Source organism: Halyomorpha halys, unplaced genomic scaffold (genome assembly GCF_000696795.3).
Source record: "Halyomorpha halys isolate HHAL.00 unplaced genomic scaffold, Hhal_1.1 Scaffold463.1, whole genome shotgun sequence".
NCBI classification, from domain to species: Eukaryota; Metazoa; Arthropoda; class Insecta; order Hemiptera; family Pentatomidae; genus Halyomorpha; species Halyomorpha halys.
In genome coordinates this window covers 91,647-111,473 of record NW_027114672.1, presented here as the reverse complement: position 1 = coordinate 111,473, position 19,827 = coordinate 91,647, and the positions used below count along the sequence as shown (strand labels likewise).

The 19,827-nt window shown below is 29.1% G+C and overlaps 1 protein-coding gene across 7 annotated transcripts in view; it reads left to right on the top strand.

The window, feature by feature from the left end:
- The window catches only part of LOC106683081 (growth factor receptor-bound protein 14), a 361,363-nt gene that overhangs the window by 305,264 nt on the left and 36,272 nt on the right, over nt 1–19,827 (top strand). For 6 of the 7 annotated variants that reach the window (XM_014424309.3, XM_014424312.2, XM_014424311.2 and 3 more), the window contains exons 2-7: nt 1,003–1,106; nt 3,796–3,955; nt 6,475–6,593; nt 8,343–8,417; nt 8,497–8,628; nt 11,521–11,616. In XM_014424309.3, coding sequence (XP_014279795.3) covers nt 1,003–1,106; nt 3,796–3,955; nt 6,475–6,593; nt 8,343–8,417; nt 8,497–8,628; nt 11,521–11,616 — 686 coding nt within the window. Of the gene's footprint in view, nt 1–872; nt 894–1,002; nt 1,107–3,795; nt 3,956–6,474; nt 6,594–8,342; nt 8,418–8,496; nt 8,629–11,520; nt 11,617–19,827 lie in introns of those variants that run through there. The other variant, XM_024360442.2, reaches the window with a different exon arrangement.

Sequence of the window (19,827 nt, the reverse complement as noted above, 5' to 3'; positions counted from 1 at the left end):
ATTTCCTATTGCCCACAACTGTGTGGCAGATTGTAATATCTGTCAATAAATAAATCTATCAAATTTTAAAAAAAATAATAAATAAAATAACTATTTCAATAAAAACCTAATCTGAAAATAATCTAAATTTTTTTGTAATATATATTATTCCTAGTAAATATTCCTATTCCTATTAGATATATATTATGCGAAACACGGCCTTAAATAAGATAGAGGAACAGCTTTTCAAAAGTATTCTTTAAAATATTTAGACCAAAGGATTAGCTAAACAGATAATTTAGAAGGCTACTCAACGCCAAATCGCTAGAGCTGCTCGTGATAAATATAATTCACGAAATAATGCATTAAGGCGAATAAGAGTGGAAATCGAAACGTTGGTGGGAGGATTGCAGTAAGAAATTTTGTAAATTTGGATTTGGACGGACTTATTTGTAGTGCCGCGACCACAAGACGACACCCATTGGCTATCAATTTCTGAAGTGAGCATAAGTTAAAGCTATGGTTCACTCTTGTTCAGTAAATTTGAAAAGTAACCGGATCCTTTCAAAGGGTAGGATAATGGTTCTTCGGTTATACATTATTCGACTAAATCATATGTGGATCGTTCTCGGTTCGATTGATAAAAATAAGTCGAGATAACCAAAATGTTTTAAGCTTCATATATTGAAGTATGAATATGTTACCATAACGATTTAGAGCCATAGGTTAAAAGTTCGTAACATAATAGAAAACAATAATTACATACTGACATGTTTGCATTTGTGATCAGATGGTCACATATTAGGAAATTGGTTCCTTACCTTTAACCTACGTGTTGTCCTTGGTGATCTCCCGTTTCTGTCAACAATTGTTTTTAACAACACGACCGCTTATTTAACTGTAATATCTTTCAGGTCTTTGTTATTTTGAATTGTTTTATGATAATTAGTCAATCTCCTTTTGTTTTACCATTTAATATACATAAATTTGGTACATTGACAAAAATGTTCTGCTATGTTCCAGGGTGTGCCTGTTTCAAAGGAATGCGGCTGCGTTGTTTGGACGCCGGTGGTGGCGATAGCTACATCCGGCTAGACGCTGATAAAGACGATAAGCAAGACAAACAGGTAATTTAAATTATAGTACTCAAAACATTAAAAAGTTTTAAGAGGAGTACAATGTTATTTTTTATTAATAATTTTGATTCTTTCCTTAACTCTCATTGAAAATATTACTTTATTTTTACCTCATCCTTTAGTTAATCATTTTAGTTTAGGGATTGGTGTTGCTTATAATTTTTCTAAAAAGATTTATTTAAATATTGCTTAGTGGAATTTAAAAAAATCACTGATCCATCTAATCTAAATTCAAATTGGATTAGATTTAGAACGTTATGAGGAGTTGAGTTTTAACCACTTTAAAGAGGACGCTTATTAGAATAAACAAAAAGAAATAATGTAATTATGTATCTACCTAGCCTATGTACTTGGCAGACGTTTTTTTATTAGATTAGAAAGACGAATTCAAAGTTAGTTTGATGCCTATCAGATCTTACTACATTTATAATAATTTAAAATTCCATTTTTTATTTCTATTCTATTCATTAATTATTTTGATATCATGCAAACTTATGATTAAAATATATTTCTGTTTTTGCGGAAGATGCACAGGTAAAATACGAGTGTTTTTCCAAATGTAGCGTGTTTTTTTGGGGGGTATTTAACATGTTGAATTTTATTTTTCTAAGTAATCGCCACTTTGGTTGATGCATGTTTGAAGATGTGATGAAAGCTTTTGGATGAGCTTGTCGTACCAGTTCCCCGCCATGTCCTTGAGAAAACGTTGAACATTATTTTTTACCTCTTCCTGGGAGCTGAATCTCTTTCCAGCTAAGTGTTCCACACAGTTGCCCTGACTTTACTGACAGACTTTGTTTGTTCGAATTTTCACTGACTTTATACCTGCCACACCTTCCTCACTCCTTCCTTAACTTCTAATTTGGTGCCCAATTAGAACTTGGTGGTAAAAATGAGGTTCAGCTCTATCTGAAGGACATGGTATGGAACTGGTACAAAACAGTCATACAAAATCTATCATTGCCAGTTGAAAAATGAATTACTGTATTGGTGATTATTTAGAAAAATAAGCTAAAGTTTAGCATTTAAAATTGTTTAAATATTATTGAAAATATGTGGAATTATATATTTAAAAAAAAATAAGATTCATTACTTTTGAGGAGTACCCTCCTATTTTGCATTTGCATCTCAAGGCAATATCATGAATCCATTTCCCAGAAGGGGAACTGGTATGATATTTAAATACAAAAGATGTCACAGCTTCTTCAAAAATGCATTGACCTAAGTGGTGATTATTTAGAAAAATATACAAAGTTCAACCTTCAATATTACAGAAAATAGACGGAATTTAGTATTTAAAAAAAAAAAAAAAAAGAGTGCCTATTATTGGGTTTAACCTCTTAAAATTGAAGTGAATGAACTGGTTACATGGTAGCAACTGAAACTGATGTTTAAAGTTGCTAGGTTTGAAGAAGAAAGGATCATTAAGGAGATCAACACAAAACCTTCTGTTTACAAACAGTTCTGTTTAACTGAGGTATAGTGAAGGAAGTATATAGGCCATGATTGCTAGTGGTGTCCTCATTAAATCTGTAGGTGCTCTTAGTCTTAATGACATTTTAATTATTATTTTTTCAATTTAAGGAATTATTATTTATTATTATTATTTTACTCCGAGAAGTTATAAATTTGTTTTCCTAAAAACAATTTTTAAAGCAATCATTTGTGTGTATTTTACCTTTTACATATTTACAGTGTCATGTCTTTGAAAATTGGATTTGATATTGATTAACATAACTCTTGGGAAAAAAGTAGCTGATTTTCAGTAAATTTTATATTTGAGAATAATCATTTGTTGGTTTTTACAATAATTTATAGTTTTCAATTTAATAACTTATAAAATCTCTGTAAGGTTATTCACTTCTGAAGTAAATTAAATATTATCATTAAAGAAATCAAGTTTTGATTGAAATTGATTAAAGGGGAATTTTTACTACTCATAGGCACTTTATTCAAATTTAATACATTTTGCTTTCAAATTGATTTACATATTTAATAAAAAAAGGATATTTGCTCACCCTAGGAGAAATGGATATAAGATTCTTCTTCTTATCAATTAAATTTAGAGTTAAAAAATAATGATAATCCATGCACCAGTGAAAAAAAAATTCTAAAATTAAGAACCAACCCTTTATTCTAGTGTGTACATTTTTCCTCTGTTGTTTCAGAATATTTCCCTTTCATCAGGAAGTTCTTCTATTAATAGGATCATAACTTAATATTGAAGTATTCATATAAGTAAGGCACTCATTCGTAACTGAAAAAATGAAAACTTTTACAGTCTTAAAATCTTTATTAATTACTATGTTTTACCATCAACCATTAGTCACTTGCCCTAACTTAATATCAATATTATTTTTTAATTTAATTTCCAAAAAATTCTTTTAAAAATATCTGAAAATCAATCCTAAAAAATCCAAATACCAAAAAACATCAATACATAGTGAATACAACGTTTTACGACCGAATGCCTCAAATAATTAGTGCACTATAATTTAATAATTGCCTTTAAAGACAAAATAAATAAATAAAAATATAGATAAGTGTAGGTAAAAGTAGTTAGTTAAATCGAAGGTGAGCTGCCTTTACCCTTATTCTGAAAGTTTATCAGATTCTTTTTACATTTCCTATCTACACTATTAAAATATTTATATATTTAAAAAATGTTTGTTTGTTTTAGGAGGAACTACAGTTTTACAATGATGACGGTAGTTTCCAGTCAGTTGTAGTTGAAAAGAATTTAAGAGCTGTTGATTTGTGTCAAATTTTGGCTGTAAAGAATAGAGCTGGACGTGATTTTACTTGGTCTATAGTTGAGCATTGGATTGACACTAATACAGGTAAGCAACCAGTTTCTAAGTACTAATAAGAATAGATTTCTAAACACTTGTCAGAAAATAATATGAACTGTGAGAAAATAGTTTATGGTTGACCATAGATTCAACATGAGGAAATGGTTGGGAATGCAGTCAGTGGTGTAGTAGTGAACACAAATAAGTGAAACTTATTTTCACTTTATTTTTGCCAACAATTAGGCCTAAATTTTAGTCCATCGGTGCTAAAAATGAAACAAGATAACTACAAAAAAAAAGGCTTAACAAAAAATAGAAGATCACAAATAATACTATTATAAAGTAATGTAAAATATTGAAATAGTAAGAATTTATACAATAAGATAACAAACACTGAGATTATTGAAAAATTATGGATAGAAAGAAAAATTTATTTAAAACCAAATAGTGGTACTCTATGTAAATAAAACAATTTAAATTTAAAAATAAATTTATTATCAATAACAGGTCTTCTTTGGAGTGCGGAATGTACTGCGGGGGAATCTTTTTTGATGTACCTTCCTCATGGTAGCATCCTCGTACCCATCCTCTAAACCGTCTATACAGCTGATATTCCAACCAATCCTAATACTATCCTCACCACTTATGCTGATTACACATGTGTGCTCACAGTTAATAATAACCCGTAAATTGCATCCCAAACTCTCCAATCCCATATCACAGCCCTTGATTTGTCCTAATTAGAGGATTAAAATAAATCCCACCAAATCACCTTTACCCTTTGTCGTAAACCTACTGATGGCCGTACAGTCTCCTTTAACATTATTTATCTTACCCCTACCTTGGACAACATCTGGACAAACGACTAACCTGGAATCCTCACACAAGACTGAAAAGACAAGAAACTGCACGTCGATTTCAACTATTACAATACTCACTGTACAAACGGTCTAAACTTCCAATACAGTTCAAAAGACTGATCTACATGACTGTAATAAGGCCAATGTGGACATACGGAATTGAGCTATGGGGCTCCACTAAACCATCTAATTCCTCTCGAATCCAATCCTTACAGTCCAAAATCCTTAATGCTCCTTACTTTGTCACAAATAAAATCATACATAAAGACCTTAATGATCCATATGTAACCAAAACCAGGTATCATTCCTTCCATTATAAACTCCCTAAACATCTAAACCCACTAATTTCTAACCTTGCTTCCTCTTCCATTACTGACAATCCTACGAGGCGCCTGAAAAGAAGATGGCCATGAGAAGACCTGCTCGTGTAAAACTTCATTAGAGTGCTATCAATGGGTGGTAGTTTCCCTACACGCCTGTATCACTTCATAATAACATACATCAAATTTACTAAATTTATAATTATGTACAGTTGTAAATTCCAATAAAGATAATAAAAAAAAGATTATTAATAACTAAAGTCTTCCAAAAAATAAAAAAAATCATTCTATCATAACAGTAAAGTTCAGTGTTTGCAAAGAATGGATTTTATTATTAAATGTTATTGTGACAAATACACATTTATTTTGTCTGTGTTTATTTGACTAGGGCATTATAGCGTGCAAAGTTTCATATATTAATGTTTAGGCTGTGAAACTAAAATTAAGATTGTCCTTAATGACGGCCAGATTTACCAAAAAGTAGAACATGTAATATTACTAATAAAGAAGTGTTGAGACATTTTGGATAACCTTTGTTATTAATAATAAAACTACCATTCTTGAATAAAATAGATTTAGGCTAAAAAGGTTTCACTTATTTGTGCTCATTGCTTCTACACTTATCACATCTTCTTCCCATTTTCATGAGAAATTTATTTAAGATGCTTGTTTTTTTTTGTTTTTTAAATTTATTTTTAAGTCTATTTTACTAAATGTATATATTAAATATTGGCTTACAATTCTACATTTTCCCTTGAAATGACTGTGCTTTGTCATAGTGAAATCTCACTGCTCTCTCCACTTCAGAATAAATTGAGTGAGATTGGACAGGGAATGAATCAGGAATATTGAGGTTTAGTTATCAACATATTGTCTCTGAAGAATGCCATAAAATCATAATTGCTTGTTTTTATTAATACATTTTATTTATATTTTTTAATATCGCACGATTTCCATTTATAAGATAACAAATTACCCCGTAGCTTTTATTTTACTTTTCATTCCTTGATTACATGGTCATCAATATCTATATCATTTTATATTTATGTATTCCTGAGTTCTAAACTATAATTGATTATTTTATTACTTGAATCTGATTATCTAACACCTCTTATTTTATCTTTATATTACTCTCAGTGCTTACTTAATAAGTCTTTAAACCAGATCATCCTCAAAAGATAATACTAATTAAAAAGCTTGGCGATTATATTGAGATTGATATGGATATCACTAGCAGCTAATATAACATAACTCACTCTACTCAACTCTTTAAACTGTAACAATATCAAAGATATTTATGATGATTAGTTTTATTTTACTTGGCAAAATAACCTTCTTTTTTTGTATTTACTTTAGTTTATGACTGTAACATTTTATTTTATTACAGAAAGGGTTTTGGAAGACCATGAAGATGTTTTAGCTGTTCATAGGCAGACTCACTCTTTTAACAGGAAATTTATTTTCAGACGTATTCCTCAAAAATATGAGTTCTTCAGTGATCCAACAGTAAGTTAACAATTTTAATATAACACCAAAATTCATAAAACTATCTTTTATTAATGTAAGTTATTGGAAACCGCAAATAGGGTATATCCAGTTGCACTATCTGCTGTAACATTTGTTCAGTTAAGAATGAAATTAATTAGAGATTTAATATACAAAAATACTATATTACAATTTTGAATTTTTTTTTATATTGGATCTACTAGGATATTATGAGAGTTTCAGTATTTAAAAATATTTTTGTTATATATAGGTTTGATATAATCAATGTGTTTATTTTCATAAAAAATTGGTTAAATCATCAGTCAAAAAGTCATATTTTATATCTTTATTTCTTTATACAAATCGCACATTATCTCAAACTGGAAAATTGAGCTATTTCAACTACCTCACATTAAGATAAGAATACAGTTGTTTTAAACTCCAGAATATCTGAATTATTATTGATTTAGTGTTTAAAAATCTGAATTAGTCATGAAAAAGAGATGGGTTTCAAAAGCTGTTATTGGTATCAGTGACAAATTCCAATTGCAAAGCTGTACCTGTGATACTTAAGGTTAATGTTTTTTGTCACACATACTGATACTGTTTTTTTGTCATACATATAGAAACTGGACAAAAACAAAATTGTATAGCAAATAAAGGCAAAGTTAAAAATGAGAAATGCTTGTTACTTTTCAGTTTTAAAATTGCTTAACTCATACTCATACATTCCTTACTCAAACTTACTTAACTGAATGCTGCTACAGCCTCTCAGTCTGGGCTTCCTTAACAATATTGTCCCACTGGTCTCTATTCATTGTCTTCTCTCTCTATCTTCTCACTCCTAAAACTTTTAGGTCCTCTTCAAGGTTTTGTAGCCAGCGAATTTGAGGTTATGCCACTCATCTTTTACCAATTTCAGTTCCTCGCAATAATTTGCTCCACATTCTGTTATGGGCTATCATTATTATACGGCTCAGCCATTCTAAACTGTGCCTTAATAAATTGGACCACATTTCCATCCAGAGTCACCATGCACTGATATTGGTGTCCAAGATAAGGCCATAGATTTTTCTAAGGAGCTTATCCTCGAATATTCTCAATTGGCTTATCACAGTGGTCAGGATTCATATCTCTGCTCTATAAGTTAAGTCTAGTCTAAGGTTTTATATAAATGTATATTAGTACTTCTTGACTATATTTTACTTCTTAAAAACCTCAGTTGTGCAAAATATGCCCGATTGGTTGTTATTGTTCTTTTATTTACTTCATTTATTTGTTAGTTCTCATCATTCAATTCTGAGCCCAAGATATGTGAAACTTTTATCTTTTTCAAAGGAACAACTCTCTATGTCTAACGAGGTTCTGCTACGGCATGTATTCAGTTTTGTTTCCATTAGCACAGAGCCTCATTTTTTTACTTTCAGAAAAAAAAAAAAGGCAGTTATTATTTCAAAAATTATAATGAAAATGATGGATAAGTACTACTGTTTAAGAACATTTGATCCATCTTGTTTTATATTTCTGTTACTGTATCCTTTTCGTTTGATTTGCTCATTGTTAATTGAGTGAAATCTACTTAACAAATTAAGTAATTTTTAGGATATATTATAGTAGAGTAAGTATAGTTAAATTGATTGGGTATTTGTTCAATGATGCATACTATTTGTTCTTAAAATATTATAATAATGCATGTTACATGTGTTACATTTCTAGAAAATAATTATAAGCATTTTAAAAAAAAAATAATGTCATTGAATTTTTTTATAGCAATTTTTTCCACGGGAGATGACAAAATTAAGACGATGTAATGCACCACCTATTGATGAAAATGCTTTACTTCAAGTGAGTTTTTAAGACTATATTAATTACTGCTCTTATAAATAAATCATATATAAATAATTATTTGTTTTATTTCTTGCAGACTATTCTTTGGCATGGCATAGAAGCCCCAATGATATTTAGCCAAGCCAATTACCAATCTTTGGAAGATATACATACGTGGATAAAAAAATTCTTTGTGATTAAAGGAACCAAAATCCTAATGTCTGCTGATGTAAGTATGCTAATGATCGTACATGACGTAATAATGTAGATAATCTGTAAATAATTATTTCTGAAAATTTTAAATAGATCCTAATTTCAGAATTTATAATAAGATAATTATGAATAATGTGGTCTGGAACAAGAATGTGACAAGGCAAGATTTTAAGACAATTATAATTTTGAGTAAAATACTCCTTTGTTCCTTTAGAAGCTATTCATTGTGTTAGTTTGTTTAAAACCATATTGATTTTTATTATTATGGAATATGAACTACATGAAAATATTGAATAAGAATATAAAAAAATTCGATAGTGTTCAACTGAACCATTTAAATCATGTAGCTTGTCATATTCTTGCATCGAGACCCTAAGTTAAACTATTTCTCCCTATTTATCATCATGTGGTATGTGGTGTCATCATGTGTCAATGTGTTGTTTTACAAAAAATAGTGGAAACTACGCAAAGTTGAGAACTATTCAAAAAGTAGTACAACCCTATAAAATGATGAAAGATTTATTGTTGTAAGATTCATTGTTTTCTTTAAAGCATTATTAATTTTTTTAATTAATTAAAAAATATGTAATTATAAAATAATAAAGTATGTAATTACTTATGAAATATGTAAATAGTGTACAGTTGTACAAACATAGCTACATCAGAAGGAACAGAAATTTATTCGGTATACATGATGATATATATATTTTTTAACATATAATGGTGGTATGCTCATCAGCTCTAACAACAGCAAGACATCACTCCACTCTTATTTGATTTTAATTAACATTGTATATCATTCAATCGATTTTATTAAATTATGGGGTCTGCAAAGATGAATAGGAATGTTACTGTTGTACTCTTGGGATACAGTACCATTCTATTTGTGTTGATGAAGTAAAAAACCAAATTGAGTGTCCTTTATTATGGAATTTCTACTTTAATAGATGGTGCCTTTAAAAATTCATTGTTTATTTCAACATAAATTTTATGTCCTTTACATAAAGATTTTATTATAAAAAATATCAGGAAAGAATTATTTTACTATTTTATCTAGTAGACTTTCATGCAGCACCTTTCATAATTGTCAAGCTATCAACTTAACAAAAAAATGAATGACAAGCAAATCTTTATTCTGATAAACACAGTCCATGAAATTCTTAGAGATCCTAAAGAAATGGGTAGTGGTGCTGCAATAAATGTTGGAATGATTAATATAACTTTCTATTCTATCAATATGACCTATGCTTTATTTTGTTGGTTTATGTGTTGGGTGATATTGTGTTTTCTTCTGTTGATTTCTGAATTGGTGAAATGTTGACTTGTTAGAGACTGATGCTGATATGTTAGAGGCTCGTGATTTTATGATTGGAAGCTTCCAATGACATCTAACAAAATACTTCTCTTCCATAGCTTTCGCTCTTTTATATTAATACAATTCATTGAGGTCATTAACTATTGAGGGTTATTGAGTTGTCATCATCAAGTTGTTGATAAAAATATTTCTTATGTACATATAAGTAGAGTTTTTTTTTTATCTTAGTGTATGTAGTTAGGTATGCTGTGGTAAGCTGTCTGTTGTAAATGCTTATTTTTTTTTTTTAGACAGCATATTCCCTGTGATATTTTTTCTTGCTGAATTACTAACATACAATTTCATGAAATAAAATAGCTTCCAGATACAATAAGTCGCATAGTGGAGTAAGTTTGTTTCGGTTTAAGTGTAAGAGTAGTGTATTAAATTATCTTTATCGTTTTGTATGTCAATTATATATTTATTGTGCTTCCAAAATCACTTCTAAAACTTTCATAGTTTTGAAATAAGCCCTGTAATGAGAGAAGAAATAATTTTTCATTTTACAGCTTTTAACTTGATTTAAATAAAATTATGAGCGCAACGTATAAGTGTCATTAAAATATTGAGAGACACAGGGTTATATTTACAAAACCTGTTTTATTGTTTCTAGTTTTTATTTTATAAATCTGGAGTTATTTGCATAATTTAGTAACCTCTATTAGAGCACTACATATATTGTATGCTATCTATATAATAATATAATGTATATAATAGTAATCTGTATTATATAATCTAATTATCATCATCTAGCTTATCACAATCTTGCCCCAGCTCTTCATTTAAGGAATGTTGTTATGTTTTATGTATTTTATTAGAGTATGTTAAATGTGATATGCAGAGTAATTGAGTAAGAAGTCTAATTATAGGAGTACTATGAAAGGAAAAAAATTAAAAAAAAAAAAAAAAAGTTCACAACAAATGGGTGATATACATTAAGGAATATATTTATTATATTATTAAATATTTAAAAACATTCAGTACACCAGACTGTGCTTCAAACTATACGAAAAGTCGATCAATGTAGCAAAAATAATGTCGAACCAAGTATTATTTCTATCTTTTAAAGTGATTTTTAATTTTAAAAAAAAAACAATATTTTATATTGCTTATAAAAAACTTTATTACAACATAATGTTTCTTTTTGTTTTTATTGTTCCCTTGAACTTATTTGTGATGTGTTCCACAATAATTATGTATTTGAACTGCAACATAAATAATAATAATTATAATGTTTGTACAACTATACACCTGTATTCTGATTGTAAATGAGCAAGTACCATGAAAAACTTATCACTGTTAGTACATTCTGTAGTTACACATTTTATGTATCTACTGCATTTCTCAAAACTGGTGTTTCAAATTATCATAGTTTGATCATTTATTTTCCAACTGGATGAATTTAAAATATTGTATTTCTTTCAAAATAAATTTTTTATGCCTTCACTTGTTTTTCATTGTGTAAATTTATTAGAACTAAGTATTGTAATTGTTATTTACATTTACACCATTAAGAGCTTGCATAATTTATTTAATTGCATGTATACATTTTAGGCTCAAGTTGTGAAAAGGTTTCTTCGGTATTGGAGGAACCAAGCCACATTTGGCTATGAAGTATTGAAACCTGAAACAGAAACTGTAGACCTTGAGGTAACATATCTCTTTATTTTTTCTGTGTTACTTTTATTTATTATAAATCAACTATTTATAAAAATAAATAAATTTTGTTTTTGTATTTTCTGGTTGGACTGTTGTTAATGAAACATTTTTCTGTTGTATAAAAATTATTCATTATCATATTTTAGTAGAGTGTCACATTTATAATAGAAAGGTATTTTTATATGAATACTGTGATGTATTTATGTTTCTTTTTATGGGTACCGAAGGTAAAAACTGATTTGATTTGTTTTTTTATTGCTGGGATTATCATGTTGATAATAAATCTTATTTATGAATTATCTGTAAACCATTAATTAAATCATTCTGATTAGGAGTAATTGCTAGTATTTATCGGTTTCTAAATGACTTTTTCTTCCAAGACATATTTATTGCTTCATTAAATTAATTTGAGATTCTTTTGTTCTTGATTGTAATTTGAGATTCTTGAGGATCTGCCGAGTAAAGCCTAAACTTAACACATTAAATATCACATAATTCCACATATTGATGTAAGCAATCAATGTTTCCTAATCCAAAATAACAGAATTCATGTGACAAACATTGAATAGATAATACTAAAAAAAGATTTTTTTTTAATTAACAACATTAAATATACTTTACCAACTTATGACAATCTTGAAATTGAAATGAAAGTTCATAGTTAAATGGAAATGAAAGTTCATAATGTATATTATTACAAATAATAAATTTAAGCAATTCTTTGGTTGCTTAAAAATTTATAACATAATTTAAATGATATACTCTCCTTACTTTTGTATACATTATATACACAAAAGTAATATGAGATTACTAACTGAGGCCATTTGCATTCTGACAACCAAATAGAATGTGATCATTTGTTTCTTATTATATTCAGATCACAAACAAACACAACTCACTAATGACATTTTCTTCTTCTTTTTGTCCATGACGTTCCATGAAGGGTTTGGTTATTTAGGAAACCACTTAATGATTGATTGCTTTTACCTTATAAATAATAAAAGTTAAGTTAAAAATATGAAGAATACATTTTTAAAAAAATATGATTGTTAATTTTAATGAAGTTTTGAATATGTCTAATGGCATTTTATTCTTTCTTTTTTTTTAGGTAAGTAAAATATGAGACATTGTATGCAAAATTGGTGTATGTCCAAATCTGAAGATTTGAGATAATCAACACTTTTCTGTACGGTTCTATTAGAGCACTTTCAAGCACATCAAACTATTTAAAAGCTTTTGAATTTAATACAACCAGTAATGAATTAGTTGTATTAATTAATGAAAATAAGAATTGTTATTAAAAACTACTTACACCACTTTTTCTTTCAATGGTTCGTATATCATAAAAATAATTATTAAGAGAGAATATCAGTTGATAACTGTTAAGTGTCAACATAACTCGTAACATGTTGAAAAATACACAATAGATCTAAATGTAATCAAAAGATAAATAATTTTTATTATAAACAAAGTCATCGTTATAAGTGTATTTAAGTGATTAAAAAGATTTAGGTGGTTTTAGGCTTGGGTACACAAGTGACAGTGTTCTCTGCATTGAATTGACAGTAATGTAATAAAGCTATTTCTGTAACATTTAGAAGGAATTTTCCTTTACAGAAACATGTCGTGGAAAGCAGATTAGATATTTCTTTCTATTAGGAATATATTTATTTTGCTTAAGGATCCTGAAATGTTGATTGACAAGAAGGTATCTTTAGTAAAGGTTAACAAATTTAAAAGTCAGTCTAACTCAGATTTCAGTTGTTTTAGAATAATTCTCAAGGGTCCCAGGCTCCCAATATTTTCTCTGTAAAAAAAAAAAAAATACCACTTGTGCCTCTATTGAGAAATTTAGGTTTATTTGGCATAACAAAAAAGTAACACTAAATAAGCAGTTCAATTTTATATGTCTCCTTTTTAAATTTCCGAAACAAATCAACACTTCTGAGATAGAAAAGAAACGAATTCTATACTTCAAAACATATTACCATTATAAGTTGGCTAACTTCAGTATAATTATGATGAAAAATCAATATCATGTGCACTTTAATTTCAATGTCTTGAATGAATTTTTTGCCATGCTAATAATTTATTTTTTATGCCAATGACCCTTTATGGTTCGGTGCATTTAAATAAATAAATAATAGTTTATTTATTTTTCTGATTTACTTTAAATAAATAACAAATCCCATTGCTTATATAACAAACCTATTTTGCCAGTCTTTTTTGGAACTTAGTTGATGATGAAATAAAAATTATAGGTCTGAAAATATTTTCAAAATTTAGCAATTTCTGAAAATTTGGTCAGCTAAAGGTTGATTTCCTCCTCCCTCCATTTGGGGGTTTTCAGCAATATTATGGAATATTGGATTTTTTTACTTTCTGAAATCATATTTTTGAGAGAAGCTCTTAACTTGGGAAGGGGAATACCGATATTTCTGTATCTTTTTTTGAAAGTTTTTGACATTCTGCCACAATATAGAATTTGGAAAAATATTCTTATTCTGATTCAGTAAAATATGTTGCTATCTAGATGTAACAAGATACTGTTTAATTAGTAAAACAAAAAAAAATGGTTGGATGAAGGGGATGATTAGATTAAGCTAGTGAATTCTTTTAAAAAGTTTAAATTTTCAATGAATACTAAATAATGAAACTATAATAATTAATTTTACTTTCAGCACAGTTTTAATCTCTAGCTATCCATTTCAGACCAAGTTATCTTCTTTTTTTTTAACATATAAAAAAAACTAGATTCAATATATTTTCAAAATATATGGAATGTATGAGGTTCTAGAGGTTTGGTTTGTGACTTGAGAAATAAATTTAGTGTGGAACTTGATATGGGTTATGCCTCCACAAGTATTCATAACCTCAACAATCACTTTTTTTTTTCTTTTTTTTATTTGCATACACCTCTACCCAAACCTTCCTGATTTAATTATCTATGATATAAGATTGATTAAAAGTGGACTTTCAAGGAGAGATGGAATTGCCACTATGTAATCAACAATCTTTCATTTTACATTGAGATCTATATAATTTCATCTAATTTATTGCCTCAATCATTTAGTAATTGGGATTTCTATGTTTTTAAATCGTTCATTTCTTCATTCAGTTTTAAATATTTTTATTTTTTCAATAAGTTTTAAAATCATTAATCTATAGATTAAAGACTTAAGAGTCTTATCCCTTTGCTTGACAAAATATTTTATATCTTATTTTATACACTTCTAATCCTAATCGGGATGTTACTAAAGTTTAGGCCTAGAGTTACTGTAAAATGTGTTTTTTTCTTTTATTGCCATACATCGAATTAGACTGTTTCAGTAAAACTGAAACTACGAAAATACGTGACTGCATTCAGGGGCATTAAATATTACATCTCATTGGAGCTATATTCAGTATTGAATCGATAAAATGCAGATATCGAACGAAGTTGAGCTTTAAGAACACGGTTTTTGCCAATAAGATGAAGATTTTTCAACTAACCTATTTTTTTTTTTTTTTAATTTTAATTTCCATACCGTTACTAGGTTAGAGTAATGGAGGTATTATGATCGTTTCAAATTTTGGGAATCCGGCTTTCAAAAAAAAGATTTTTGTTTCTGAGTCCCCCGATTTTTGGCCATGATTATTAATTGAACGGACTTTGTTACTTTTTTTTGTGTTTTGTAGGATTTTAACACCTGGGCCCTGTTTCATAATAAAGTACAAACTAATACTATTAGTGTTGTAGATTTATCTCTTAATTCAATTTCACTGACTTGTACAACAGTAACTTGTACTTTGGCATTTTTTAATTCCTGATATATCACTAATAGTCATCCCTATCATGAAAAAAATAATTATTAGTATTATTAACACACTAATTTCTACACTTTTACTATAAACTAATACTATTAGCTTTCATTATGAAACAGGGCCCTGATGTCTGTACAATAGTTCGGGTATTTAATTTGTAATAGCCGAAAAAAAATGTTTTTTTCTTTCTCACTATCAGAGGTTGGGAAGTTTTGTATTCACAAATAACAATCAAAATCAACAAATAAACAAGTTTTATGTACTCAATATCGAAAACTTTAATCGCATGATGTGTTTTAGATATCAAGGAACAAATATGGTTCCGTGTCTGTCGATCTGTTGTCCAGGGCCGTAATCAAATCCCCGCCCCCTTAACGAATTTGAAAAACATAGAAAATTTAAGAGTTAAATAACGGGGGGACTTTTTTAAAAAATGTCTGTTAAATTTATTATTGTTTTGTATTATCAAATAAAAACTAAACTTCAATTAAAAAATGGTTGTTTGAAAATGAAAATGGTATCATGGTTAATTTTGCGCCCTTGGTGAGGGTACACCCACCACCGCCTAGCTAAGGTATGAAGTCAATTCTATGTTGGACCAATATTGACAAACACGCGGTTTCTTCTTACCTATGTTTCAGAATATTCTGCGCATCCTTACAAGATAGCCTGTTTACTTAGTTTGCTCCCTCTATGCCGCAAGTAGGGAAGTTTAAAACTAAGTTTTGGAATAACTCAAAAACTATTCATCTCCTGGTACACTCCAAATGGTCTTTTGATAGATTTTTATATTTCTTACAAACATACGCTAAAAATAACAAAATATATATATAATAAATGTAAGTGAAGATCAGTGGTTATTCCTCGATATTAGCAACGTGGGTTTTCGCAAATAATCTTCATACAGTACAACCATACAGCAAATCCCCTCGTACTGGGGGATTTCTCTTGCTGTTTTTTCCTTGTTCACCTGTATGGACTTCACCCCATATTGGACCTCAGAAAACATGCTTATCTCCATAATTCATAACCTTGTTGAAATGTGCCCCCTCTAAACAAAAAATATAATGAAATATTTTATATGAATTTATTTAAGGGTAAGGGTTAATTTTTTTAAATTTAAAGGCAAGATTATTTCCGTAATTTTAATTAATAAACATTTTTACCCTAGATTTCATTCCATCTTCTTGAACTACTATTTCCGTTATACATTCTTCACTCATAGATTCGAATTCATAAAATATTTTCTCACAATTTACGCCGTGCATCTTCCGCCTTGGATAACCCTGCTGGTTAAGCGGTCTAGTGTAAAGCAGGCAGTTTCCAAACAAATGGAAGATGTTAAAAGTATGTAGCCTCATTGATATTTGGAAAATAAACTATATTCAAAAGTAAATTACTCTTAAATTTGCGTTTTTTAACAAGTTTATCAAAGTGTGAAAATAGATAAATAATACATGATTTATAAATTAAATTAACTTTTGTACCAAACTAGCTGTTCTGAAACAATCTTTGTATGAAAAATGCTGATAATACACCCGAAGTGTGCACACATTGCGATTATGGTAGCCAGTATATCCCCGACTACCCGACCGAGTTTGGGGGTTCACTGCTCAAGTTATGCCTGTCAGAATGAAGGCGTTCTTTTTCTGTTGGTCTACTCAATCACAAATAAATCCTTTCACTATAAAGTGATTCAATTATTTCATTTTACTACTATAAAGTAATTATACTTTTCTTTAACAAAGCTAGAGAGATCACGTGCGCGTTTATAAAAATGGAATAATCACCACTGAGATATAATTCTCAAGGTAAAATAATAAATAATCACTGTAAATAATTTTTGTCGAGCGAGCGTGACGAGCGAAATTCGACAGCTGTCAATTAAAGACCTTCTGAACATGCGCAGTTCAAGTACCTCTGCTATGTAGAACATCGAGTTATTTATCACGCCTCGTTTATATCAGGTATAAAGCAATGATATGACTTAACAGATTCGGATATTCCGATGCTCATATTACCGACACACCTTCCAAAATACTACGTCTACAATTTCGTACTCTGAAAGCTATACATGTATTAGAACTTTTCTAATGTTCACTTGAAATTTAAAATAAACTTTAAAAAAGAAATTCTACTATGTATATATTTTTAAAAAATGAAATAACCTGTATTAGACCAATATTAGCGAAGATAAGGCAAACAATTTTTATATTGGACTTTTCACCCAAAGAGAAGTCACGCGATTCCGCCTTGTTTTATTGTTTGAATTATTAAGTCAACTAATTATACTTCCTAAATATTTTCCTGGCCATATTCGTTTTTCTATTCGAACAATATGTGGTTTTAATATTAACAAAGTTTTTTTTATTTATTAAAGTTTACAACTGTATAAAAAAATGCAATAAGTAAATGTAATAAATGTTGCAGAACACATGCCAATCTTGGGAAGGAATCATCCAATGGTGGTACTTCAATCATTGCTTTAATGGTGGTTATCTTCTTTTCAGACGCCTCCAAGACCCATCAGAGATTGTTAAGGATGAGATATCAAGAGTAAAAGGGTTGGGAGGATTAGGATTTTGGAATGAAAGGAAGTATATCTATTTCGGACCAAATGTGCAACGAATGGGATGTTTAGGTCTTTTTGGATGATTTTATGTTGTGGAAATATGGAACATAAGGTTCTGATGGATGACTTGATTGGTGACTTGATTGGTGACATAGTAAGAAGCATCAAGGATTTTACGGAGGATTTTGAATTGTAAGGATTGGATACGGGAGGAATTGGAAAGTTTGGTGGAGCCTCATATCTCAGGTCCGAAAGTCTAAATAGGTCTGATTATCATCGTGTATAGGACCTTATTGTAATAAATGGGAAGTTTTAAGCGTTTATCAAGTAAGTGTTTTAGTTCTCGGAATCTTCGAGCAGTTTCTTGTCGTTTCAATCCAGTATGGGAATTCCAAGAAAGTCTCTTGTCAATATGGAGTCCTAAGTACTGAATCTGTTCAACAGGATTCAGTGTGATATTAAAAAAGGTGCAGTAGGGTAGGAGAGTAACTAAAGCATAAAATCATATATAATTACCTATTTGCTTTAACAATTACTGATTATAATAAACAAGTTAACACATCCATCCAACTCCTTTTATTTTAAAGTTTTCATTGAAACTCATAGTATTTTACCGTGGAATTCCTGAATTTTCAGCTCATACTTTATAAATTATTGGTGTATTGAGAAAGTTTTCAAGTGTAGTTTCTTAAGTAAATATTCCTTAATTTATAAATTTTCCCATTATTATATAATCAAATGAGATTAAAATCGGGGTTTTAAATAGAACCTCTGGAATTATAAAATGATTTTGCACGTACATCGTTGATCAAATTAAAATTTCGAAATAGTTCTTCCACGTCATCATTCCTTTTAAATTAAGGTATATGCTCAGTTTTAAAAAAATATTTAGTGAACAGATAAGTGTCATTTAAAAATGTCTTAAGTGGATGTTATCCACGCAAAGATAATAAGTGTAAGATAAAACAATGATATTAAAGAAATAAATAAAACGTTGGTACATCTTGCACACAAACTTTCTTCACCTGTCAAAAACTAAAATTCGATACGCTAAAAGTAATTTATTTTATTTTTAGATTACACTTGCTTTTACAATTAGTTGTTAGCCAGAGTCGCTCACGAATATTTAATTTCTACCGTTTCGTTGTAATTTATATTAATTTAATAAAATTAATTTCTTATTTTAATTTTTATAATAAGGAAAGCTATAAAAAATTGTTTTACACAATTTCAATATTATGTTATACTTTATGTGTTATACTTATAGTGACGGAATTGTAATTCTATTACCTACATTCACTCACTCACTTCACTGTATTAAAAAGATTCCAATTAGTTACATATAAAAAAAATTAAAATGTTTTGTTAAGCTATTGTTTATCGTTAACTTCATATGTTTTCCTCTATTTGTATAAATGCCCTTAAATCGAGTTCTAGTTAGAAACAATGTTGGCTAATGTTAATGCAGGATACCATTTTGGAGTGATGTGACTTGGCTAACAAATTCTACTACAAAAAACGGGGGCCGTAGCATTTAAGAAACGTCAAGAACTTATGAGTAAATAATATAATAATAATAATAATAAAGGCCTAACGAACCCGAAGGTTCGATGCCGATACCACCAAACGCTCTTTACATACATCCTTCCAGTGATGCCCCTCCAAACCCAATTCTACTAAACCAGTTTTAACGCAATCCTCCCATCTACGTTTCGGTCTACCCCTCGGACGTTTATCCGTTAGTTTAGTATTTATTAACATTTTAGGGATCCGCCCGTTTCTAAGCCCTACAACCTTACATGCCCATCTTATACGCCGCAATGCTA